The following is a 26,283-nucleotide window of genomic DNA, read 5'->3' as shown; positions in this document are numbered from 1 at the left end:
TACCTGCTGCGTCTCATCATCACTGTGAATGATTGACTGAATTCTCGGGAGGGGGGGCAGTGCTGATCACAGACTAGACTTTAATTCTGAAGGATGAATTCGAGTAACGACCAGGCAGAGTTGAACTTCGACCTCTGAGCGGGACAGAGGGAGGGTCTTCATAAACGCTGAGCAGAGGTGCTGCTGTGTTAGTGTGGAGGAGGCCTGCAGCCCATCATGGCTCACAGGAAGCTGTGTCTGCTGCTGCTGCTCAGCTGCTGCGCGCGGGCTCGTAAGTACCGACCCGTCCTCGTGCGCGCACACGAGGACGCTCTGATAGTCTCACTCCAGCCGTTTTTCTACATGGATGAAAAAGTTGTTCTCTCACTGATCTCTGGGATGTGTTTTTTAAATTCTTTTTCTTTCCTACTTTAAACTCGCTGCTTCCAGCGGTGTAGTCGTCCTCACGTCCACCTGTCCGTTTGACTCCAGCCGGAGACACGGGTCCCCTTTGGGGCGCGTCAGCTTTTCATGCAGTTCATATTGTAAAAGTGTGAATAGGTTTTATTATAATCGCGTCCTTCTGGGCTCTAGAAGCCGCTCTCATTACTCGAATATTAAAATACTGTTAAATATGTTGATCGTGTTTTCTTCCAGAGGACGAGCAGGACGTGGACCAACAAACTCCAGCGTGTCCGTGTAAGTCATCCTCACTCTCAAACATGCAAACTCGTTTTTATTCATTTTTATTAAGTTTGAGCTGAAAATATTAAATATTTAAAGAACTCTGCACTTTCTGCTTGCTGGAGAAAGTCGAGTGTGTGTGCACTGTGTGCAAACACACACATCGACCTGCTAACAGATCAATGGCGCACTGATAAACACACGGCCTGTTTTCTGGAGATAGCGGCTCGTGGACTCCTGTCCTGTTTGTGAATGAGAGCTGCTGCTCACTCTTAGAACAGCACTCACCTGCGACGGGGTCAAAGGTCAGCTGCTGAGTCCTGGTGTGGAAAGCCAATCCTGAGATGAAGCAAGAGGACAACCATCGAAGCCTTTTCACATAAAGGAGCAAAGCTCTGACCATGTGACCCTCTCCTCCCCCCGCAGCAGCATCCAGATTCAAGGCCTTCAGGAAGTACGTGTATCGGTACAGCACAGAGAGCCGGAACAGCGTGACCGGCGCCGCCGACCTGAGAGACGGCCATGCGCTCACCTGTCAGGTAAACAGCTGTTTATGCGTCCCGTTTTTCACCTGATGACACGATGTTCCTCTCTGACCGTGGCTCTGCTATCGCCGCTCGTCAGGTGGAGGTGGAGGTCCCCCACCTGTGCAAGTTCATCATGCACACCAGGGGCTGCACCCTCAGGCCGGCCCCCAGCTCGGACGCCTTCCAGGCTGCCATGGAAAGGTGAGTGCAAAAACACAGACTGTATATTAAAATGGCATGCAGCTGCCATGTTGGTTTTTGGAGCAGCGAGCTGGTTTATGACTCCGACAGGCTCCGACACTCGAGACTCTGCTCCCCCAGAAAACGTTAGATGTGTTACGTTTTAAAGATCGAGCCTTCGTGTCCACAGCAGCGGTGTGTTCAGGAGCAGCTCCTTCACCGGCTAAACACGCCCCCCTCTGATCAGGTTTCACTGTCTTTGTTCATCCAGGAACCCTCTGAAGTTCACCCTGCAGGGTGTCTCCAACATTCAGCTTTACCCCGAGGCCGACGAAGCGATCGGCATCCTCAACATCAAGAGAGGGATCGTTTCTGCTCTCATGGTGCCGGACACGGAGGACCAGCAGGGCAGCCGCACGGTGAGCATCCTCTGAAACACTCCAAACCATAATCAGTGTTGTCACAGGAAATAGTTTCAGGAAAAACAAAAAGATTTCTTTTATCAGGATTTTTTTTCTGTCAGTAAAGAAATTCAAACTTACCAAGAGTGGAAAACATGAAGGTTTTGAGTTTTAAGCCCACTTCCTGCTTCGACTATGTGTTTGTATCCACAAGATTAACAAAGGTCACAGCAGGGTAACGCCTGTTCACTGCATCAAATCAAAATCAAATCAAATCAAATCACTTTTATTGTCACATCACATGTGCAGGTACACTGGTACAGTACATGTGAGTGAAATTCTTGTGTGCGAGCTTCACAAGCAACAGAGTTGTGCAAAATACAATAATGTAAAACAAGCAAAATATAAAAATGGCTAATCTAAAAAGTAATAAATATATGTACAATATGTAAAGGTATATACATTACTGAATGTGTATACTAAATATGTTTTTCTACGTGTGTGTGTTTGAGTGTGTATATAGTATGTATATACATGTTTTACAAATGAAATAAAGTAAACAATAAAATAAGATATATAAAATATACAGAGGTTGGTATGTGCAAAACAGTGGTATTTATATACAGTATGGAGTGCATAATGTTGAAGTTCCAGTAGTGAAGATGAGGTGTCTATGAAGTGTTCAGCAGTCTGATGGCCTGATGGAAAAAGCTGTCTCTCAGTCTGCTGGTACGGGACCGGATGCTGCAGAACCTCCTTCCTGATGGTAGTAGTCTGAACAGTTTATGGCTGGGGTGACTGGAGTCCTTGATGATCCTCTCCGCTTTCCTCAGGCACCGCTTCCTGTAGATGTCTTGGAGGGAGGGAAGCTCACCTCCAATTATCCGTTCAGAGCACCGCACTACTCTCTGGAGAGCTTTGCGGTTGTGAGCGGTGCTGTTGCCGTACCAGGTGGTGATGCATCCAGTGAGGATGCTCTCAATGGCACAGCGATAGAAGGTCCTGAGGATGCGGGGGCTCATGCTGAATGCATGACGGCTCATGCATTCAGACGTCATGAAGACGACCTGCTGATGTTCAACCTGAGCTTCAGCATCGGGAAGAGAAGTGATTTCACTGACTGTGACTGTGGCGAGGTTGTTGGTCTGAGTGTTGCTGTGGTTTTCCCACCAACCATCTCTGAGCTTACAGAGGAAATATCTGTGAGCAGCAGCAGGGAGGAAGTCCTTGTTGATGTCACAGGAGAACGAGCAGGAAGCTGACGGGAAGGAAACAGGAACTCAAATAAGCTCGTGCGAAGACCATCTCTGTGCCTTGAAGCAGATGGGCTCCAGCAGCAGAAGACCACACTAGGAAACAAAGGCTACGACTGACACAGACTCATAAAACAGGACAACAGCAGATGGGAAACCATTTCCTGATTTCTGCTGCAAATGCATGAAAGCCTGGATCCCTCCTGCCTGTATCGGTGCTCAGGCTGCTGTGTGATGGTGTGATGGTGTGGGTCGTTTGGCCCTGACCACGCTCACTGTGTCCATCCCTGTGTGACCTCAGGACCTGTCTACTATCATCTTTTCTGCTGTTTTCTCCTTTTTCAGAGCACCGTGCACGGTCAGTGTGTCACTCTGGTGAACTCGAGCAGTGATGTTGCCACAGGTGTGACGCTGGTCAGAGATCTGTCCCAGTGTGACCAGTTCTACAGCAGAGAGCTGACCAACAGCCCGCTGGCCCTGCTGCAAAGACTGGTGGGAACTCAGAAGCAGTTTGTTCTTTTCTTTACCCTCAGTTTGACTTCCTGATTACTGCAGAAACAAATGCACGAAGCACTCAGACGGCTCCACACACCTTAATGATGTTACATCACCTGTAATTATTCTACTTAATGTTGTCCTGTCTGTGAGCTCGCTGAGGCTGACCGCAGACATCGTGACAGTAATGTCAGAGTGATACAGCCTCCGTGTCTCACAATAGTCACGAAAAAGGAGTTTAAATGGTGCAAACATGTTTCTGAAGTCAGTCTGAAACTCTTTAGTGAACATTTTCATGCGTGAACACTGGGTTTGTGTTTCCAGCACAGCCCGATGTCCAAGCTGATCACAAGCACTCAAAGCTGCAGCTACCAGTTTGATCGGAGGGAAAGGCACATCACCACAGCCTCGTGCACAGAAAACCACAGCTACCTGCCGCTCTCCCACGTGTGAGTCACCGTCTGACTGCATGTTTGTGTGCGCGCACAGGGCGCCGTTACGCCTCAGCTTTAATCTGCTCTGCAGGGACAGCACAGTGTCGTCGGAGCTGACGCAGGAGCTGACGCAGGAGCTGCGCTTCCAAAGCAACAGGAGGACCAGCAACAGAGACTTCAGTGAGTGAGCTTTCCAGTCCGCTGTGGAGTTTCACACCTGGGGATTATTGTTACCTTTCTTTGATTCACACTCAAACCTCTGACCCTCTGTCTGCAGTCCAGACGAGGGTTCAGAATCAGAGTGTTTTATCAGTCCCTGATGTGGTTACACTCCAGGACAATAAGAACCGTAACATAGTGTTGAATATAAGAAAAAGCTCTAATACACACAAATAGCTCAGTTATAAATGTCGAGCATATTACAGAGGTGAAATATGTGTGATTGACATTTTACTCTAACCTGTAAAACTTTATGTTTCTCTGTAGAGCACCTGCAAAAGAGTGTAACTGCTGCTCTGTGTGCTGTGCATTAGATGGAGGAGTTGTACAGGGAGAAGTCCACAGGCAGGAATGATGTTCCGTGTCATTCAGTGGTGCATTATGGGTAATCTCAGTCTCTCACTGAGCGTGCTCCTGTGACTGACCAGCACGTCATGGAGTGGGTGGGAGGTATTGTCCAGCATTGTCTTTATCTTGGACAACATCCATCTCGACACCACCCTAAGGGAGTCCAGCTCCATCCCAACATTACTGGCCTTGTGGTCAGTTTATTGAGTCTGTTGGCATCTGTGACCCTCAATCTACTGTCCCAGCATGCAACAGCATAGAGGGGTAGCACTGACCACAACAGACTCAGAGAAAATCCTGAGCATTGTCCAACAGATGTTGAAGGACCTCATAGATGACTCGGGCCCCCCCTGTAGAGGGCAGTAATAACCACGGACCTAAAAATAAAAGAAATAACTCAGAAAAAAACTCTCAGCTCTGGAAGCACAGCCAGCTGCACACATCTGTATTTTGTGATTTCCTTCACATTATTTCTGAAGTCGTATCAAGTTCACCAAAAGCACCAAAACATCTAGTGTCCAGTAGAGGCACCAGTGAGTGAGAGCCCCCCCACAGACTGATGTTAAAACTTTACAGCACAGATAAACATGGTTACAGCCTGATGCACAAACTACGGTGGCCCCTAGCGGCAAAGCACGTACAAACTCCAAAACACTTGCAAACTCCAAAACACTTGCAAACTCCAAAGCACTTGCAAACTCCAAAACACTTGCAAACTCAAAAGCACTTGCAAACTCCAAAACACTTGCAAACTCAAAAGCACATGCAAACTACAAAACACTTGCAAACTCAAAAGCACATGCAAACTACAAAACACTTGCAAACTCCAAAACACTTGCAAACTCAAAAGCACTTGCAAACTCCAAAACACTTGCAAACTCAAAAGCACATGCAAACTACAAAACACTTGCAAACTCCAAAACACTTGCAAACTCCAAAGCACTTGCAAACTCCAAAACACTTGCAAACTCAAAAGCACATGCAAACTACAAAACACTTGCAAACTACAAAACACTTGCAAACTCCAAAACACTTGCAAACTCCAAAACACTTGCAAACTCAAAAGCACTTGCAAACTCCAAAACACTTGCAAACTCAAAAGCACATGCAAACTACAAAACACTTGCAAACTACAAAACACTTGCAAACTCAAAAGCACTTGCAAACTCCAAAACACTTGCAAACTCAAAAGCACTTGCAAACTCCAAAACACTTGCAAACTCAAAAGCACATGCAAACTACAAAACACTTGCAAACTCCAAAACACTTGCAAACTCAAAAGCACATGCAAACTACAAAACACTTGCAAACTCAAAAGCACATGCAAACTCCAAAACACTTGCAAACTCCAAAACACTTGCAAACTCAAAAGCACATGCAAACCCCAAAACACAACGGAAGTGCTCCAGGACGCTAGGGGCAGTGTTGAGCTTTTGTTAGCTAGTAACTACACAAACCATGAAGTACCGGATTTGGGCTGTAGGCCGCATTTTAAGGCCGATTACGTCACAGTGACACGACGAAGGCTGTCCTAATTCAAAGGCTGCTCCAACTGCGGCCCTCAAATGCGGTCCTTAATTTCCCTGAATTTTAAGGATGGGTCGGTGAAGCCTTCATGGCCCAACATACCCCAGATTTCATAGTGCGGCGGTGGTGTGGATAATTTTGCCGAAAAAACGGCGGAAGCAGAGCGGCCGAAGAGTAAACTTTCAGAAGTAAGTGCTGAATATTATGTCACTTATTTATGCGCAAATATTTTTATAATGAAGATCATTAAAACATTACTGTTGGCCACATGTTGGGAAAGTTATGTGACATTAGCTTGGTTTTAAAGCCTTTACTTAAAAATATTAGTCGACCTTAGTCTTACAGAGAATGTGAGGATTTCATGGATAATTAAAGTCAGTCATAAATCCACAAACACAACAAGCTGAAAGTCAGTGATGCTGCTCGGTTTGCAGTCCTGAATATCACGGCACAAGCAGGATCCACTGCACTGTTAATGTTAGCTATGTTATATTGCTGCCTCTGTTCGGTGGTGTCGAGCCAAACGGACTTTAACGTGTGTTTGAACGAGCTGACGGTTCACTCGTTAAGCTGAAAGAAAGATGCTTTAATCACAGGAGTCACACGTGTCCACTGTACCATCTGGGAACTCTTCTTGTTCAGCACTCGTAATAACACAAACACTAAATCTTCCTTCTCTGTGCCGTTTTGTAGCAGTGCATACACCTGAGACTGTCACCTGTCTGTCTGTCCTGCACACTCTCTCTGTTTCTTTCTCTCTGATTGTGGAATAAAAGTATGAACATGTGTTTTTAAGTTACACTTGTGTTTGAATCCTGCAGCTTATCACACATTTGATTTCCATGTGTGACAACTGCAAGTGTCCAGAATGAGGACAGACTGAGGGACCCACTGCTGCACATCATCTGTGAGGCTTTGCACCCCTGATGATCCACCAGGACAAACTCAGCAGTGTGTGAGGAAGAGGAGGAGGAGGAAGAGCCAGCAGCAGCTGACAGATGGAGAGAATAGACAGACTGTTCCCTGTTTGTGAAGGACTGCTAGGAAAGTTTAACATCACTAATGTCTGTCCTGAATCAGTCTTATTAGGTATTTTTCAAATAATATTATCATGTGGGAGAAAGTACTCAGGGCCTTCAAGTTACACACTATGAAAGGCAGCAACAAGTTTAATATTCAGAAACCTAAAGTATGTATCAGCAGCAGAATGGAGCTAAAAATAAATGTTTGTTTCAGTTCTATGAAGCTTTGAGTATTTTGGATTAGTAGTACTGCTGTGTTTGTTGCATCATGTTGCTGTGATTGTTTATATGCTTTATATATTCTGAGGTAAGTTGATCTATAGTGTTACACCATATTCTATAAGGATGTTATGTGTTTGTTTACTTTCTGCCCAATATGACCCATTTAGCAGAAGTCAGCCTGTTTAAGGCCCTGATATCTATTCTGTATGACTTAAAGCAGTTATGACATGGTCTGATTTTCTCACCCAATAAAGGAATATTTAATATATCAGTCTACTCTTCATTTTATCAGAAACAGTTATCACAGTTCATACATTTGCTTTTTACACACATATGTAAGCATTGAGCCAAATTTAGTAATGCCAACATACTGAAGCACCAACATTTGTCTCTTATATATGATACACCTATATCTATATATATATATATATATATATATATATATATATATATATATATATATATGCACTGTCAAAGATACTTGTCTTTGAGTGAAGATTTAAGGTGATAAGACATAAATAACTGCAACTTGAATCTGTAAGCTCAGTATTTAACACAGAGTTCATGTTAACTGCCGCAATAGCTAATAATGATCAATATAATAACTATTATATTGGCCATATTATATTTACATTACCAATGTGATATGACTTTAGTCTCATAAACAACATTAGCAAATTGTTATTTATTAACTAATCTTAAATGACTGTTCAGTACAGAAATGAAGCCCAAAAATCATGTTTTACTGTCCTGTGGTCTCAGCCTCAGATACTTATCAAATCACACAAAGCTCTTGTAGAAACAAACAAACAAATGAACAAAATATGTTCTCCTTCATTTCTGTCAAACAAAGTTGTATGACTCGTTTCCAGTGGTTAGTATCATGGTTGCTAGGCAACCTGGGAAGCGCGACGGTCATTGGTACTTCATGGCTTGTGTAGTTACTAGGTAACAAAAGCTCAACACCGCCCCTAGCGTCCCGGAGCACTTCCGTTATGTTTTGGAGTTTGCATGTGCTTTGGAGTTTGCAAGTGCTTTGGCGTTTGCAAGTGTTTTGGAGTTTGCATGTGCTTTGGCGTTTGCAAGTGTTTTGGAGTTTGCAAGTGCTTTGGAGTTTGCAAGTGTTTTGGAGTTTGCAAGTGCTTTGGAGTTTGCAAGTGTTTTGGAGTTTGCAAGTGTTTTGGAGTTTGCAAGTGCTTTGGAGTTTGCAAGTGCTTTGGAGTTTGCAAGTGCTTTGGAGTTTGCAAGTGCTTTGGAGTTTGCAAGTGTTTTGGAGTTTGCAAGTGCTTTGCCTCTAGGGGCCACCGTAACAAACAGTTTGGTCTCTGTAGATAATTTCCTGGTTCGTAACACCTGTTTAAATTGACTTAAGGCTTAGAGTCTGCATTATTGGGGCGTGGCCTCTTTGACTGACAGGTGGATGGTGACGCAGGTGGCTATAGCTGTCTGCTAGCTTCACCTGAACTGGACCTCTGGACCGTGTTTGTGCTGTTGAATCCTTTTTTGAGGACTTTTAGTGACATTATGTGACCAATAATAAGGCTGCTGGGAGGTCACTGACTAACAGATCATCCAAGAAGTCTGACATTGAGTTTTAGTGAAGTTTGAGGATTTAATTTGGACAACAAAATATTGTCAGTTCTGAATTCTGAAGGCTTGAAACATGGGTGAGGTCATGTGACCACATCCATCTATACACGTCGGTGCACCAGGCAGCTGCACCCCTACATGACCAGCAGGAAAATAATTTAAGTGTCTTCATTAAAGTTTTATAAACCACTGTTGAAGTCCATTTTTAAATGAGACTCACCTCTTACTGGGAGACTCACCTCTTACTGGGAAATGAATAAGTGACATCACATGTGTCTGTGTGCAGGTGTGGAGCGCGACCAGGTGAGACCCCTTCACTTTGAAGATCCTGAAGATAAATCTCCAGTGCAGACGGGAGACGATGTTCTGACCACCTTACGGGAGCTGGTGACGTTAGCAGGCACAGACCAGGGTCAAAAAAGGGCGGGGCTTTTCCATAAGCTGGTGTCCGGCCTGCGTGCCCTGAGGAACGAGACCCTGAGCCGGGCGGTCCCTGAGATGCGAGCGGCATCAGGCTGGCTCACCTGGCAAGCCCTGTTCCAGTGCGGGACCTCAGAGTGCACCAGCGCCATCCTGCAGATTATCCGGACCATCGACGGCGTTTCCCTGGAGACAGACGCTCTGGTCTACGCCCTGAGTCTGCAGGCTGACCCTGATGCTGCACGTGTGCGAGACATGCTCAGCATGGCTCAGTATAAACAGAGCAAGCCCATCATGTACGCTCTGGCCAACACAGTGAAGAAGTAAGTAAGGTTATGATGCAGTGCTTCAGGTGACCACTAGAGGGAGACCCATGGTCCCCATGTCTCAGTGTCACACATGAGGAAGTATTGGTCACGGAGGCGAAACCGTCGTCAGCCATAAAAGGCCGACAGGGCGTGGTCGTCACCGTGCCGGGCAGACAGCGTGGTGTTTCCATCTCAGTCATGCCTTTAACCTGCAGCATCACGCATCATCTGACCTGAGCAGCTGACCACACTCTTCTTTATCCACAGGTTCCATAAAAACGCGGTAACGCCGGAGGTCGCGCATGTGCTCACAGACGTGTCAAAGTTCATGGAGGTGCTCTTAAAAGACTGTTCAGTCCCACACTACGACGCTGACCTTCCTCCTGACCCCGCAGAGATGTCCTTCCTTGTCCTGAGGGTACGTGAAGCGTGTCGTGTAGTTTTACATCCATGGACGTATTCTTCTGCTGAAAGCTGTCTCAGGGCTTCAGTCTTCCACATAAATGTTGATTTCTAATCTGCAGGTCGTTGGGGTCATGGGTCAGGCCATGCAAGCCGTCAGCCCCAGCCTGATCTCGTCCATTTTACGATGTGCAAAGAAAGCAGAAGTCCCACTATCACATCAAAAGGCAGCCATACAGGCCTTTAGACTGATGGACGTCAGTGATGAGGTAAAGTCTTTCTCTTACATGGACACACACAGACTGATCTGGGAATGATTGAAACAGTCCAAAAATGACATGTCAGACTCATCTGCTCATTTTAAATCTGAGAACGTCTGAGAACCATCATCATGAACATAGCTCATCACTGCATCCACACAGGAAGCTCAGACTGAACCAGAAACACCTCCACCTCCTCTGAGCTTATTTAAGGTGGACTGGCACTGAGTAGAAGCTGTGGTAATTCCTCTGGGTTGAGGAGAGGAATCACCACAGCTTCTCAGCTTACAGGTTTAAGCAGCATCTCTGCTAGTATGGCAGGGGGCACCTGAGTACAGTCATGACCACTGAAACATCTGGAGCCACAAACACAAGAACACACCAGTCCAGCTCCTCAGTTCAAACACCTGCACAGCAGGTATCCTCAGACATACTCCTGAACATTTCAAACGTGAGGCTGGCATCAAATTCAAAATGAACAGATACTGACTCTGAAAATGTTCAGTATACACGTGATTGTATTCATGCGTCACTCACCGTTTGGTTGGTCTCAGGTCAGAGATGTGTTCATGGAGGTGTACCGGGACGATCAGAGCCCCGTAGAAAAGCGTGTAGCAGCTTTCCTGATTCTGATGAAGAGCCCGGACCGAGCGACCATCAGAGACATCGTCAGCAGTTTGGAGAACACGAGGGACGAGCAGCTCAGGAGCTTCGTGGTGTCTTACCTGAACAACATCAGGAACTCCGACGAACCACAAATACAGCAGTGAGTAATCATCCATGAAGCCGGTGCTGAAAGACCAGGAATGTCCTGCAGGGGCGACTCCTCTGAAATCTGGTTGTATAGAGGTCTGTGAGAAAATGAGGTGGATGGTCATCTCTGAGCTCAGTGAACTCTTTCAGTGGGCTCTGCCTCTAGTTTCAGGTCTGACTGAAGAAAAGATGAAGTTCATTTTGGAAACGATTTAGGGCGGGGCTACTTTGTTACTAGCACCTGAGCGTCTGCTGTCTTGGTTCATTGTTTGCTTGTCACGCATGGTTCGATTGAAACATCCAGAATGTTCACTTGAGGTTTTTAAACATCAAGACTTCAAAGTGTGTTTGACTCTGAGGGCAAAGACGTGACGTGGATGATGATGGTTACAGGGCAATGATAGAAACCCTGCGGCCTGTTCGACGCTACAGTGGTTACATCCTCCTGTTATAAACAATCTCAGATTGGAACAGTGTTACCTGCACATTGAACTCATCCTCCTATTTTATTCGTGTTTCCAGCACATTCACACATTTATGTTATTATATGATGACATTAAATGGACTAAGTACCAAAACTACAGACAGACAAAGTCAGAAACTCGCTGAGCAGCCACATATCTTTAGCTGGTTGAAATCAAAGTAAAGTAAAAAATAAACTGAAGTTTTCTGCATAACAGTACTGCAGCAGACTTTAAAAATAAGAAATAAACAGAAGCTGAGGCTGACATGTGTAATGAGCAAAGATGGTATCGGTCCAAATATCAGAGTGCAAAGTGGAGAAAGGACAGGAACCATCCATCCAGGCTTCCCTGCTCTTTACCTTGTTAAAGCCCTCGTTAGGCTTTCACAGCTGAGGGACTTAAGTTAAAGCAGAGAAAGAAGCTTTGTTTGAAAATACGCTCATATTGTCACAGATGGTACATGCACTTCTTCACCTCACCACTAGATGTCTCATGTATAGTCTGTATCTGCGATTACTCTGGACTGATAGATGCCACGGTAACAAGAGGAGGGCACCTGCCGGGGATCTGTACACGACTGATCATGACTGAAAAAGCAAAACAAAAGCACTGCTAATTCTGCATTATATTAATAAACACTATTAAATATCATTTATTGTCCTTTCCAAAGACTCAGGGAGTACACTGAGTTGGCCCTGAATGGCCAGCTGTCACCCACAGGCGCCATCTTTGATGGCATGTCCCGCAACTACAAGCTGGACTCCTCCTTGGGATCAATCCAGAGCAACATCATCTTTGATGGAAGCGACACCTTACCCAAGGAGATGATGCTGGAGACCACGCTGAAGGTGTTTGACTACAGCTACGACATCTTCGAGGTATTATTATTTCATCTGCAGTACAAAAATCAGTTTTCTGTCGAGGTCCAAACATTTAAAATCTCCTTTTTAAGGTCGGCGTTGAAGGAACGGGATTCGAACCGACGATCGATGCTCTTTTTGGGGAGAGAGGTTTCTTCCCTGAATCCATGTCCAGACTGATGCACTTGGCGCAGGACAAAGCCCCGATCCTCAAAGCCATTTTGGACAGAATAGCACCCCAACGAGACAGAAGGAAGAGACAGGTGAGAGGTTCTCCGCATACACGGAGCTACCACATGAGCAGATGTTATGTCACATGCTGAAACATAGACTGTCCTGTGCTCTCAGATCCCAGAAGACTTTCTGAAAGACATGGCAGACAGTATCCAGAGACTTGTGAACGATGTGAGCTCCTCTCCAGCGCCTGAAGCCACCGCCTACCTCCGACTTTTGGGGAATGAGATTGGATATCTGAAGGCCGGCGAGATGAGGAAAATGTTTGAGACTCTGTTCATGTACTACCACGTCTTCATCAGGGCACTACCTGCCCAGGTGAGATTTTCTGTCTCCTGACCGTTCGGTGTGTTGATCGTGGCAGGAAGTGGCACACAGCTTCAGTGTGCATCGGTGCCTCGATGCAGCCAGCATGGCGACATTAGAACAAAACAGTTCATAACATCAGGAGAGAATCACAGATGATTTAGTTCATTAGTTTTGTTTCACTTTTTAATTTTATTTGCTGCTTAGGTTTAGGATCTAAAAACTACTCGGTTAGGTTTGAACCTCTGGAGCAACCTTTGTGGTGCTTTTAGAGGATCCAGATGTGATAGTGGACTCTCCCATCATGTTTGTTTTCTCCTGTTTTCTTTCCAAAAGGTGTTCTCTGAACTGATATCCAGGACTGACAATGAAGTCTTTGCCCACTACATCTTCATGGAGAATGCCTTTGCTCTACCCACCGCATCTGGCTTCCCTCTCAAGTTCTCACTGGCTGGTGTGTTTGCACCAGGTGTCAGAGGAGGCCTGACGCCCTCGGCAGCGGTATGTTAGCTGCTCTTCATCACATTACAAGTCATGAATCCCTGTGTTACAGCTGCTCTGTGTCTGTCCAGACTGAGTTGTCCTTCATGCCTTCGGTTGGACTGGAGTTCATCACCCAGATGGGCGTGCACATTCCAGACTACGTGGACGCCGGGATTCAGACGCACACCAACATGTACCATGAAAGTTCCCTTAATGCTAAAGCTACAGTTAACCGAAGGCAGGTCAAGCTGTCCATCCCTGCTCCTCAGTCAAACACTCAGCTGTTCAGCGTGAGGTCAGTGACCCACAGTCTTTCTCTGTTTGATAGAGTTGTGTTGTTCTCACTCACCTCACTGTTCTTCCTGAAATGCAGCACCAAGGTGCTGTCTCTGTCATCTGGTCAAACAACGACAGGGCCATGCAAGGCAGAAGACCGGGCCGACTCAGTCGATTGCCAGCCTCTGTTCAGTGGTCTGAAGCTCTGCACAGCAGTGCGTTACTCCAATCCTACCTCTGTGGATCAGGCACCATGTTCCCCCCTAACCGGAGAAACCAGGTAAGAAGGTCGATCAGCTCATCTGAGTTGATCCTTTGTGATTTGACTTTGAGATCTAATGCTGCTTTTTACCACACAGCTAACAAATCCTGGATTAATGAGAGTTTGTTCTTTCAGGTTTGCAGTTGAAATCCAGCCAACAGGAACAGTTTCAGAGTACACCGCCACCATCACCGATGAAACGGTCAGAGAGGGCAAACGAGGGCGCCATAAGGTGGAAACGCTGAAATTAACCCTGAAGGCAGAAGGTAACACTATTAAATATGATGTCTGGACGTGTTTGTGTGCAAGCTCAGTTCATAAGACTGAGAAGGATGCACAAGGTTAAACCATCATGCTCTCCCAGCTCTCCCAGCTCTCCCAGCATCATAAACAAACATGAGTCGTTCTCACAAAACAGAGGGTGCTGTGTTTACTTTGGCTCTTATCTGTCTTCATCATATTTTATATCTGGGCAGGGATAGCTCAGTAGGAGTGGTCGTCCCATGATCGGAAGGTCAGGGGTTCAAATCCACTGAACGGCTACCCTGAGGTACCCTTGAGCAAGGTACTGTCCCTGTACGCTGCTCCCCGGGCGCTGCATTGGTGGCTGCCCACTGCTTCACTGAGTGAGTGGGTTAAATGCAGAGAGGAATTTCCCTACAGGGATCAATAAAGTACACATTATATAAATCCTTGTTTTCTTTAAACTGTTGTCAGGGATTTTGGAGTGTCTTTGAGGTGTAATGGTCCCGAATGCGTCGGTGAAAGAATTCACAAAAATTAAGCACATTTTTGCTGACGCATGTATATTTTCCTGTGCGTACTGGATACAAAGTCCACCTGTTGCTCCCTGCAGCTGACAGCCGGCTAATTACTTTAATTTTTATCTTAACAGGCGACGATTCATCGGAGGCCTCGGCAGCTCTGAAATACAATCGCTTAAAAAACACCGTCTCTGCTGAGGTCGTCATTCCTGACTATGACGTGGAAGCAGGAGTCAAACTGGTTTTAACTGAGAGCGGTGCTGAGAGGAAGATGAGGGGCATCACCGTCGATATCACCAACAAGAACATCCCACAGCTGACGCTTGTTGGACGTGCCAGGTACAGAGTTCATTAAACGAGTCTTGGGTCCTTTCTGAGGTTTCGGTTGTGCTGAGTGGATGGGAAAGCCGACAGTACGCGTCTTTGTTTTAAATGCAGGCTTAGCATGATGAATGATGGCTTGCTGCAACTGCAGATGGTCGTTCCTTCTCTGAAAGCCGATGCATCTCTCACTGCAAACTTAAAGAAGGATGAAGATGTGGTCATGGACCTGGAGACCATCGTGCACCTCTCTGAGATATCATACCAGCAAAAAGCTTCCCTAAAATACGGTAACTGTGCCTCCTCTCATCAATACAGGGGACAGCTGCATGGATTCAGTCATTTGAGGGTTTTCTGGATTTTCTCTCCAGATAATGACAAGTTTGAGGTGGAACTGAAATCTGACCTGAATTCAGAGACGCAGAAAATGATCCCTAATGTGGAGGAGCATCGCAGGCAGCTTCAACAGCTCATTGATGAGATCCTGGACCAGAGGGTGGCGAAGACAGACATGAAACTGCGTCACATCATCACAAAAGGAATCGAGGTGTCATAAAACATCGGGTTCAGAGTGTTACGCAGCTTTTACAGGGAGTTTTACAGCTTTACAGTGAGATCTAACAGGTCTTTGTTTCACTTTGAAGGCGGGTAACATATGGCTGGACAAACTGACGGCGCGCATCCCCACGCTAGCAAAACTGCGAAGTAAGAGAAGCCTCTCTGATCTCACTCTGCCAGCTCTGCCAGAAAAACTGTTCCTGCAGTCGTAAGTGTTTAAAAATCAGCTTCCAGATATGAATGGGCTCCACCTGTTCTGCAGTGCTTCAGTGTTCACCTTTCATTTTACCTCAACAGCGACACTTTGTTCCGGTACCAGTTCAACAAGGACAAGATGGCCATCTCACTTCCTCTTCCACTTGGAGGCAAAAAGTCCGAAGAGCTGAACGTACCAAACTCCCTGTCAGTGCCCCTCATAGATTTACCACAGATAGGTCTGTACATCCCACCCAGGGCCTATCAGCTCCCACGGTTCACCATACCACCGTCTCTGGATTTGTCTCTCCCCCTTCTCGGTCTGGCTGAAGCATCCACAAAGATCAGCAGCAACTTCTACAGCTGGGAAGGCTCGATCTCTGGGGGCAACAACACCGCCGATGTCCCCAGCTACACTGCACAGTTCAGGGCCATGGCCCACTCACCTTTCAGCCTGTTGTCATACAAGCTTGAAGGTAAAAAGTTATTCTTCTGTCAAGTCACTTAAGACTCCATGAAATCTGACAGGATAAGATTGAGGCTCTGTGCTCATGAAGTATTTAAATCAGCACGTGTGGTAGGCTCATGCACCTGTCAGCCAGAGCGTCATGTTACTGTTAAGTTGGTCTTTGTTAAGACCAGTTTGAGTTAGACTCTATGTTGGTTTTACGGCAAAGAGAGCTCGAACCGGTGGGTCCTCTGAAAACCTCCATGTACTGTGATATTTCGGCAGATTCATTTCTGTTACTGGTTCAGTTGCCGTGGTAAGCAACAGTATTGATTAGTGCACATTTGGATTGTGGTCCAAAACAAACTGCAAGTGCAGCAACAGCGCTTCAGTTAGATCAACAGCTCTCAATCAGCGCCTGGAAAGCCCTGATGGTGCAGTGAGAAGAGTTTTCACTTACCAACATTTTGTCTTAAAGCAGGTAAAACGTCATGCTTCCATGTTTGCTTACTAATATAGTATCATTTGTGTCTGTTTTAAGGCACCGGGATGATGTCGGGAAGAGACGATGATAATCTCAAGTATCTTCTGAATAGCTCCTTCAGCCACAGCCTCATCGACACAAGCGTCAGCGTCGTAGAAACATTAAGGGTGACGGACAAACTCAAGGCAAGAGCCAATTACAAGATGGAAGCTTCTAGTGCTTTAGGCTTGCAAGCCACCCTCTACTACTCTGCTCATGCGACTTCCTCCCTAAATTCAGACGAAGTCTCAGGAGATGGCACCGTCAACGGACTCCTCAAAATTGGCTCATTCCACACCAACGCTTCCTACCTTCACAGCTGCAACCTACGCCCACTAGATCGAGAAGGACGAGGAGAATCCACGCTGCACTTTGACTCACCAGTCCTACAAGTTCACAACACAGTCCGTGGAGTCTACAAAAACTCAGAGTTATACATCACGTCCCAAACGCGCGCTCAGAGGGACATGCTCCAGCATGTGGCAGAACTCAGATATAAGGATGCGCAGCTGACCCTGAAGTGCAGCGCCTTGGCCAAAGCCATGGGTGAATCACTAAGTAACCAAGTTGAGTTTGGAGTGTCCAACCAAATGGCCCTTCTCACAATTGAATCCCAGGCATATGACGACAAAAACAGGGTATACTCCCTGATATCAGGATCTCTGGATTCAAATGGGCTTCAGGTAAACTCTGAGGGTTCCCTCACCTTTGAAACAGGGCGTGTCTGGCATAAGGCTTCTGTAACAGCTGGAAAAAATGGTCTGACCTCAAGTGGCACAAACAGCATACAGTGCAGTCCTGTGACAGTGGAGAACGTCTTCAACTGTGCGATAGACAGCAGCGGAGCATCCCTGTCCTCCTCTACCAAAGCGATGGGTGACGAGAGCAGAGGGGAGCTGAAAATCGAGGGTGAAGTCACAGCTGCTAAAGCCTCTCTTTACGGTGACCTGAAGGGATATGCGTACGACGCAACGACATTAAGCAGCGTGAAAATGATGCTGGACAGAAGAGCTCTGAGTTTTACCGGAAACACAAAGGCAACAGTCAGACAGATGAAAACAGAAAACAGCCACACACTCACCCTCACCCTGTGGACTCTCAGCCTCCGCTCCGAGTCAAACAACTTCATCTGTGACGATATTTACTACAAGCAAGACACCAAGCTCGATGTGAAGCCATTTTTTACACGATTCAATATGAGAAATGACCTCAGGTTTTATGACGTCGCTTTGAACCACGAGGGTCACGTAAGGCTCGAGCCAGTTAAGGTGGCTCTCCGTGGAAGCGTGACTGCAGCTCACAGAGAACAACACAGCGTCAAACATACCTATGAACTCACCTATGACTCACCTATGGCTGGCACCATGAAATACAGCACATCTGGAAACGTGATGGACGCCCAGCTCAGTCACAGCTGTGAACTGGAATTTGCTGGACTGTCTTTAACATCAGACTGTGAGGCGCAGGTGAACTCTGCACCTGTGCGGTTTAACAGCAGCGTTCGCACCATGGCGCTGCCTTTTCGCCTCACTGTGGATGCTGGTTTCAACGCTGCAGGAGAAATTTATCTACGTGGGCAGCACACCGGCGACACGTACAGCCAGCTGCTGCTGAAAGCTGAGCCCCTAGCTCTTTCATTTGCACATAAAAGCGGCATATCAACAGCTCATAAGCTTCCAAGTGGGGAGTCCTCTGCTGGTTTAAAGAACATATTTGAAGGTTTCCTGACTCCAAGTGATCAATTATTATCTTGGGAAGTAAAGTCTAAACTGAACGACCGTGCTTACAACCAGGCGACCAGTTTTTCCAACAATCCAGAGAAAGCTGAATTGGAGTTTTCGGCAGTAATGTTAGAAGATTTACTAGAAAATGCAAAATTCAACATGTCTGGTTTCCTGCAGTATGATAAGAACAGTGACTGTCATATCATCGAGATTCCACTCATCGAGAGCTTTCCTGCAGCTTTTCAGCAGCTCAAAAACACACTGGTTCAAACCTTAGAGTCACTGCAGCAGGTCATCCGTGACGTCGATATCGACAGGCTCATCAGCAACTTTAGAGAAAAGCTAGAACGGCTGCCGACACAAGTGAGTAACTTCATGCAAGAGCTAGACTTGGAGAACAAAGTAAATCAAGTGAAAGTGAAACTTGATGATTGGATCGGTGCCTCCGCTGTCACGATGAATGACTTGGAGCTTGCTGTGAAGAATCTGAGGAAGAATTTAGAAACTACAGTAACGGACATCATCACCAAAATTCAAAAGCTCGTTTTTTCCGTTGAAGAGTACATCAAGGGTGGACGTCTCGAAGCCCAGATAACAAATGTTCTATCTGATGTCGGAAATCACATGTGGGCCTTCGATGACCAATATAAAATTAAGCGGTCATTTCTCAGAGTTCTTGATATCATCGAGGACATTATGAAACAGATCGATTTCCAGAAACTCCGGATAAGCGGTGCTGTGTTTCTCCAGGAGCTAGACTCCAAATATGAAATCTTGGAGACGATTAAAACCAAACTATCAGAACTGAAACGAGTCATTGAGGATTTTAACATCAAGTCAATTTTTGAGGATCTGAAGGAGTATCTCCTTTCAATTGACTGGGCTGCGTATGTTGAGCAGTTATCTTATAATATCCCCCCTTCGGAGATAGCAAAAGTGATGGAGTCTATCCATGATGTTATCGTCAACTGGATTGATGAATATGAAATCCCCAACAAAATCAATGAAGTGTATTTCTACATCAGGGATCTTGTTTTAAAATACGACTTTGATGATATATTCAAACAGCTGATGGATCAGGTGGTGATTCTGGTCGAGCAGTTTAAAATTGAAAAGACTGTGCAGTCACTGGTAGAAGCTTTGAAGTCTGTCAAATTTGAATATATTTATGATAAAATAATGCAATTTCTGTCCAGTGTGACAAATCAGCTCAGAGCGATCGACTTTAAGAAGAGCATCGATGACCTTAATGAATATATTTCTTCGACTCTTAAATCAATGAGGACATTTCGGTACGGTGCCTTCGTTGATGGCGCTAACAATAAGATTGCTGAACTAACAAACTACATCAACGAGCAGATTAAAACATATGAGCTAGTGAAAAAAATTGAGGCTGTTAGGGACTTTTTCAGAGAGATCCAAACGTCCATTTTTACGTATTTGGATGAACTAAAAAACACAAAAGTGGCCGATGCTCTAAAAAGACTGAAAAATGTGATCGACACTACATTTTACAACGACATCAAACTGAAGGTGCAGGATATCCTCGAGGATGCAAGGGAGAGAATTGTTGACATGGACATCAGAGGCGAACTGTATTTATTCCTCGAAAGAGCGAGCGAGTCCTACAGAAATATTGTTGAATTAATGTCTGCAAAGTTTAACCAAGTGATGGAGCAGATTGTAAAAACAGCAAAGGACAATGAGTTCATTGACCAGACGAAGCAGGCTGTAGATGAACTTCTGAGCTTACTGAGAACAGGTAAGATTGAAGTTCCTACTTTTACAGTACCTCTCACTGATCTTGTTATTCAAGGATTTACAGTTGACATGAAGAAACTGCAGGACATTAGCATCCCAGCTCAAATTTCACTCCCTCAGTTCACCCTCCTCAACTTGTACACCATCCCTGGCTTCACGATAGATGTCGATGAGATCAAAGCTAGGATCATTGCTCTGATAGATGAAATCAGAGACTTTGAGATCCAAACACCTGACCCAGAGGAAATCTTTGGTGATCTGAAAGTTCTCTACCTGTCTGAACTACCCGATCTCACCTTCCCAGAAATAACTCTATCGGAAATAACATTTCCAGCAATCAACATTCCCAAGTTGCAGTGGAGAGGCTTTGACGTCTTAACGCGCCCAGTTCCAGAGATAACTTATCCCAGGATTCCCAGTGACATTTGTGTCCCACGTTTTGGAAAACTCCAAGGAGAATTTAGGGTGTACTCGGAAGACCTGACTCTCGTTACAACAGGAAAAATTGAAAACTCAACATCCACACCAAAAAACCCACAGTTTACAGCCACCATTGCGTCTCATGCCAAGTCGCGCTTCAAGCCGCTGGAGTACACGTTTGAAGTCACGGCTCAGCTGGAGGCTCCCAGAATGAAGAAGCTGCAGTTCACAGAAACACTGAAGGCTGCACACATGGCCTTTGCCATTGACCACGAAGGATCCCTGACACTCACCGGCACCGCTGCTGAGGCTTCTGCCGAGACTGTCGCCAGAGCTGCAACCCAAATGTACACAGCAGAGTTGGTCAGTAAAATGGACCTTACTTTAAAGAGTGGGGTCCATGCAGCCGTAGCCACAGCCTACAACCACAGCTTGAATATCCCGTCACATGAAACTTCAAGTCAGGCATCAGTGAGACAGAATATAGCAGCCTCTGCAGAATCCGGCAGAGTCACTGTGACTGGAGAGACTACTGGAAATGGAAAGTGGTCGATTTATGACTACGCTGATGAAGGCACTCACAAAAGCAACATGGAGTTTGATGTAAATTTCAGCACTGCAAAGTTAACATTTGTTGGAGAAACTGACTGTGAGGCCTTAAAAGCCAAGCACACGCTAAGAGCTGAATCAGTGCTCTTAAACCGGATTAGCATTGATGCAAAATGTGAAACTGAAATTCCATCTGTGAAGAAGAGTGTTTTGGTTTTGGATGGAGCGGCTGATATCGGGGACCTGAAGGTTGCGCTCACAGCCTATCACGATGTTGAATTCAATGGAAAACTGACTGGATCCATGTCCAACTCGCTGGAGTTCACGATCCATCCATTTGAGGTGGCCTTTGATGTTAAGAATAAAGTAAACTCGAAGGTTTTCTTTCCCCTGAGACTGACTGGAAAGGTAGCTCTGCAGCATGACTGTGGTGTTGCATTAAACTCTGTGAAACAGCACGCGTCCTGCTTTGCTTTGGCAAGGTTCAATCAGTACAAGTACAGTCACAACATCACCGCAGAAAACAATGATATGGACGTCTTCTTCCACTCTTCGGCAAACGGAGAGGCTAACCTGGAATTTTTGACGATTCCGCTCTCTATCCCAGAGATGACCATACCTTATTTCCAGGTTAAAACCCCTGAAGTCAGAGAATTTCCGCTGTGGGAAAATGCTGGATTCCAAACTTTGCTCACCACACCTCAGCAATCATTTGACATGAACTTGAAGCTTCACTATTACAAGAACCCTGACACCCACAGCTTTGAACTGTACCTTAAACCGATCTACGGTGCAATCAGCGACAAAGCCACCGTCCTCCAGGCTCAGTTTCAAGAGTTTCGGGACAAAGTGGTTGCATTTTTAAAAGATTCATACGACCAAGCAAGGCCACAGTACATCAAACACAGAACTGACACATCTAGCCTGCCACCTAGCATCTTCAGAGTCCCCGGATATAAAATACCAATCCTGGATATACAGGTTTCACCTTTCAGAGCCGAGATGCCGGCCTTTAGCTATTTCATTCCCAAAGAGGTCAGAACTCCAAGCTTTAAAGTCCCAGCTCTGGGGTTCTCTGTGCCGTCCTATACTCTCGTGCTGCCATTATTAACGTTTGCTGTCATTCATGTTCCAGAAACGTTAAGTGAAGTAACCTTGCCCACTTTTAGACTGCCACCCATGCAGAACAACATAGCGATCCCAGCTATGGGTAACATGACATTTGATTTCTCCTTCAAATCCGCTGTGATTTCCTTCATTGCCAGCGCAGGCCTTTACAATCAGTCTGACATTGTTGCTCATTTTGGCACCTCTTCAACGTCAGCGTTTGACATTTTGAACATAAAAATCGACGGCACCTCCAGCTTGACGAGGACGAGAGGAATAAAAGTGGCCTCGGCTGTTTCCCTGGAGCACGACAACATCAATGCAAACCACGAATGTGCTGTCAACCTCAACAAAAGGGGCATGGAAGCTTCTTTAACCAACACTGCAAAGGTCAAGCTACCCTTCCTCAACCTGGAGCTGAATCAAGAGCTCATCGGAAACACCAAGACAAAGCCAAATCTCACATCCAAGAAAAAGTTAAAGTACATTTTTAGCATTCCTCTGATTGAGGCTGCAGGAAACTTTGACATGAACTGGGAACTGGAAGCACTTCCTTCTTATGTGTCTCTGGAGACCTCCACCCAGGGGAAGACAGACATTATGATGGTGAACGGCTGTAACTTTTCTGGAGATCTGGAGAATAAAGCCAGTTTCTACTTCACTGCCAACAGCCTGCGTTCAACTGTCAAGACTGTCTTAAACTCAAACCTCGACAAACAGGAGAAACAAAAACGAAACTCCAACAACATCTTCCTGTTTGACTTGAATAAGGAGTTAGCTCTGGCAGTTTCCTTGCAGCGAATTTTTGCAACGGCTGAATGCACGAGCACCAACAATGTCGATTTGGCATTTTTCACAACAAATGGAAAACATGTCGCTAAAGGAGAACTGGACTTTATTCCTTTAACGACCTTCAAGACCAAACTGAACCTCGAAGCGAGCCAGCCGAGCGGTTTGGGTGATGCTCGACTCATTCAGAGCATTAACCTGGCCATCAGCTCAGAGCAGCAGTCTCTCACCTGGAGAGTTAAGGAACAGCTCGCATCTTTCGTCCATGCTCATCTTTTACTGCTGTCCAATGATGAATCAGCAGTGCGCTTGGATTTGGCTGGATCGGTAGAAGGTCCCCTCGCTTTTTTGAAGACAGTTAAGATTCCTATTTATCAGAATACCCTCTGGGATGTGCTCAGGTTTGATCAGGTCACCAGTATGAATAAATTACAATTCCTCAATGTCTCTACTAGTATGGTGTACACAAAGAGCATGGATGGCCATGAATATGCAATACCGTTTACACTTTTGGAAAATGGTGTCACTTTTAGCGTCCCTCAGATCAGCATTGCGGTGCCTTCATGGCTCAAAGGAATTCCAAGCTCCATAAGGAACATAAACGAGCGCCTGGAAAACCCTGACGTCCCGGATCATCTCACACTTCCCCCTGTGATCTCAGTTCCTGCCTTTAACGTACCATTCACGACACTGCATGTGGAGCCCTTCACACTCGATCCTAAGAACCTCAGCGTCCCGAGGGTGATCAGCACCGAGGCCTTTGAAATCATGCTGCCTGGCCTGCCAGTACTGTCAGTGCCTGGTCATGACATTAACACAGAGTACCTGCAGGGAAAAACATCATTCCTTTCATTTAAGATACCACAATATGAAATCACAGTCTTACCTTTTACTGTACCAAAATCAGTGACCATCGGGGGGCAAACCATCAGCCTAAATTACATCACACGCCAGATTTCCAACTTTGACCTTCCAGCCATCACCATTCCAGAGCAAAGAATCGAAATCCCTGCAACGACCCTCCATCTGCCTTCAAGTGTGTTTATCCCATCTTTCGGTGCCCTCAGCGTCTCTGTGAAGGTTTCATCTCCCATTTATAGTGTGTCGACAACTGCCAGTGTCGAGAAAAAGGACTCTGACTTATTAACTTCACTGAAATCCAGATGCGTTTCTACCATGAACTTCCTGGAATACGACCTCTCTGGTAAGACTAAAGCATACGCCACTTTACCTGATACCACACATTTGTATGAATTGCTGCATGTAAGGCAATATAAAACCTAATCTCGCCCATGTTTCCCCAGCTGATGCAACCATGGGATATGATAATGGGGCAATGAGTCTAACTGGGAAGGGCAAATTGATTCACAGTGATGGAAATGTCAACTGGCAACATGTTTTGGCACAAAATGTCCGGTAAGTTACACAAACGCTGCGTTCTAGAGTCGACTGGAAACACTGGTTTAACTTTAAATAAGTTTCCCAATTTGTGTACACTGGTAAACATTTCATGCACATCACTAAAGTGCATCAGAAACTGTGATGAACTGCCTCAGATCCCGTCCGATAAACATTCAAAGTCTGGAATTAAACCCTTGATCGCTCGTTTCTTTCAGAATGAAGCGCCAAGTCTCAGCAGCTGCGTCACTGTGAGTTTATTTCACGCAGATGCTGATGTTTCACATCTCTCCATAGTTCTCTGTCAGGTGTTTATCACATATGATCTGGAGCATATCTGTACTAACGGTGTGTCTGTTTCAAAGGGAGCCTCGTCACACTCTTAGCGTTGACATCAGCAGCCGAACGTTCACAGATGTGAGCTTCCGCTTTGCTTCCCGCAAAGATGGCATCACTGCATCCGTGTCTTCGCCATCATCTGGTTTCCTTGGAGTGCATTTACAGAGGAGGTCTCCATCACAGCTGTATGGGAAGCTGTTCAGTCGATACCTGGTATTACATCTTAGACTCTTTTATTTCATATTATTGTTACTGTGAGTGCAGCTTTCCAGACTGTTTGATGCTCTGTTTACAATCATACTCTTCTCGACGTCTTCCCTCACTCTCAGTCGTCTCCAGAGAGGGATACCGATGTCTTCACTGCAAAAGTCTCACTGAGAAACTCGCAAAAATTCATCGTGCAGACTTCATGGAATCGGGACTTCCTGTGGGATGTGATGGAAGGCACCAAGCACAGAGTTCCTGCAATGACAGACGCTGTGTTCAAGTGCATTAACAAGTATCACACCTCCCACTTTGGCTTTGACATCAACCGTGGCAGCAAGAAGCTGAAAAACACACTTTCTTACGCCATAGAGCGAGCCTACGACGAGGTTCCCGTGTCTTGTGCCACACTGCAGGATTGGGTCCAGAACTTTGCTGATGGAGCGCGAGATAATTACCGGAAGGCATCTGACGTCTTGATGTCCATGAGTGTGCAGGATGCTATAGACAGGCTGTTTGAGACGGTGAAGCGTGTCATGAAACAGTGTGAAAACAACATGAATGTGCTGCTAGATGCAGCCTTGCAGTTTTTGAATGACACACGGTTCATGGTGCCGGGATCGGAGAGGAAGCTCTCTCTCATGGAAGCGGTCCAGGAAGCCCGTAGTGCCATTCAAAGGATCAACAGCCTCATGGAGAACATCTCTACAGACATCAGGAAAATCAGGTTCACCGTATCTGGAAGTGATGCTTTTGTTAGCGGAGATGAGATCATGGATAAGGTGGGGAATATTCTGGACCAGCTGAGAGAGGGTGTGATCAGAGTGATCAACGTGCTCCACCTGACAGCTGCTGGATGTTTACGCGTCGTTGCTGAAAAAGCTGAGCGTTTCCTCGCCTACCTGCAAGATCAAAACTCTGAATTTTCCTCCAAAGTTGATGCCATTTATGCAGATGTTCTGCAGTTTTCAGAACAGCACAGCGAGGAGGCGCAGAGGTGCACGACTGAGTACAGAGACCTCATCAAACTCAAGACCCAGAAAGCCTTAAATGCTCTGAGCATGGAGCGAGTAAATGATGGGACCAGCAGGATCATCAGTATTTTGCAGGTACGCTTCTATGAGGGGCTTGAAGCTGGTGTGGCTCTAATGAGCAGGGTCTCCCAGAGCACAGCCCCCTACGTTAGAGTCAGCGATAAGAAGATGGACATTGAGATACCTTTACCCTTCCTCTGGAGGTCTTTCAGCGAATGGCCGACGCCGCTCAGGCAGTGA

The 26,283-nt window shown here is 45.9% G+C and overlaps 1 protein-coding gene across 1 annotated transcript; it reads left to right on the top strand.

Annotated features, from left to right (window-relative positions):
- Nucleotides 1-216: 216 nt before the first annotated feature.
- apoba (apolipoprotein Ba) lies at nt 217-26,283 on the top strand. Its single transcript, XM_063497796.1, has 29 exons — nt 217-271; nt 637-678; nt 1,090-1,202; nt 1,288-1,391; nt 1,642-1,789; nt 3,370-3,516; nt 3,844-3,968; nt 4,045-4,133; nt 9,168-9,624; nt 9,877-10,027; nt 10,134-10,280; nt 10,826-11,037; nt 12,159-12,366; nt 12,441-12,611; nt 12,697-12,900; nt 13,225-13,389; nt 13,461-13,666; nt 13,745-13,927; nt 14,045-14,175; nt 14,805-15,012; nt 15,112-15,284; nt 15,366-15,541; nt 15,639-15,760; nt 15,850-16,223; nt 16,737-24,272; nt 24,373-24,484; nt 24,685-24,717; nt 24,832-25,018; nt 25,135-26,283. The coding sequence occupies exons 1-29, from the start codon at nt 217-219 to the stop codon at nt 26,281-26,283; spliced, it is 13,128 nt and encodes a 4,375-aa protein (XP_063353866.1).

This window comes from Pelmatolapia mariae, linkage group LG16_19, assembly GCF_036321145.2.
Source record: "Pelmatolapia mariae isolate MD_Pm_ZW linkage group LG16_19, Pm_UMD_F_2, whole genome shotgun sequence".
Lineage (NCBI taxonomy): Eukaryota > Metazoa > Chordata > Actinopteri > Cichliformes > Cichlidae > Pelmatolapia > Pelmatolapia mariae.
The sequence above is the reverse complement of the archived record's forward strand: the minus strand, read 5'-3'. Positions and strand labels throughout refer to the sequence as shown.

What these genes read in the sequence shown, in the direction of transcription:
- apoba (XM_063497796.1), top strand. Translation starts at nt 217, where the DNA reads ATGGCTCACAGGAAGCTGTGTCTGCTGCTGCTGCTCAGCTGCTGCGCG. An exon ending in CTGGCCAACACAGTGAAGAA is followed by an intron (nt 9,625 to 9,876) that starts GTAAGTAAGGTT and finishes CTTTATCCACAG; the next exon opens with GTTCCATAAAAACGCGGTAA. An exon ending in CCTGGAATACGACCTCTCTG is followed by an intron (nt 24,273 to 24,372) that starts GTAAGACTAAAG and finishes ATGTTTCCCCAG; the next exon opens with CTGATGCAACCATGGGATAT.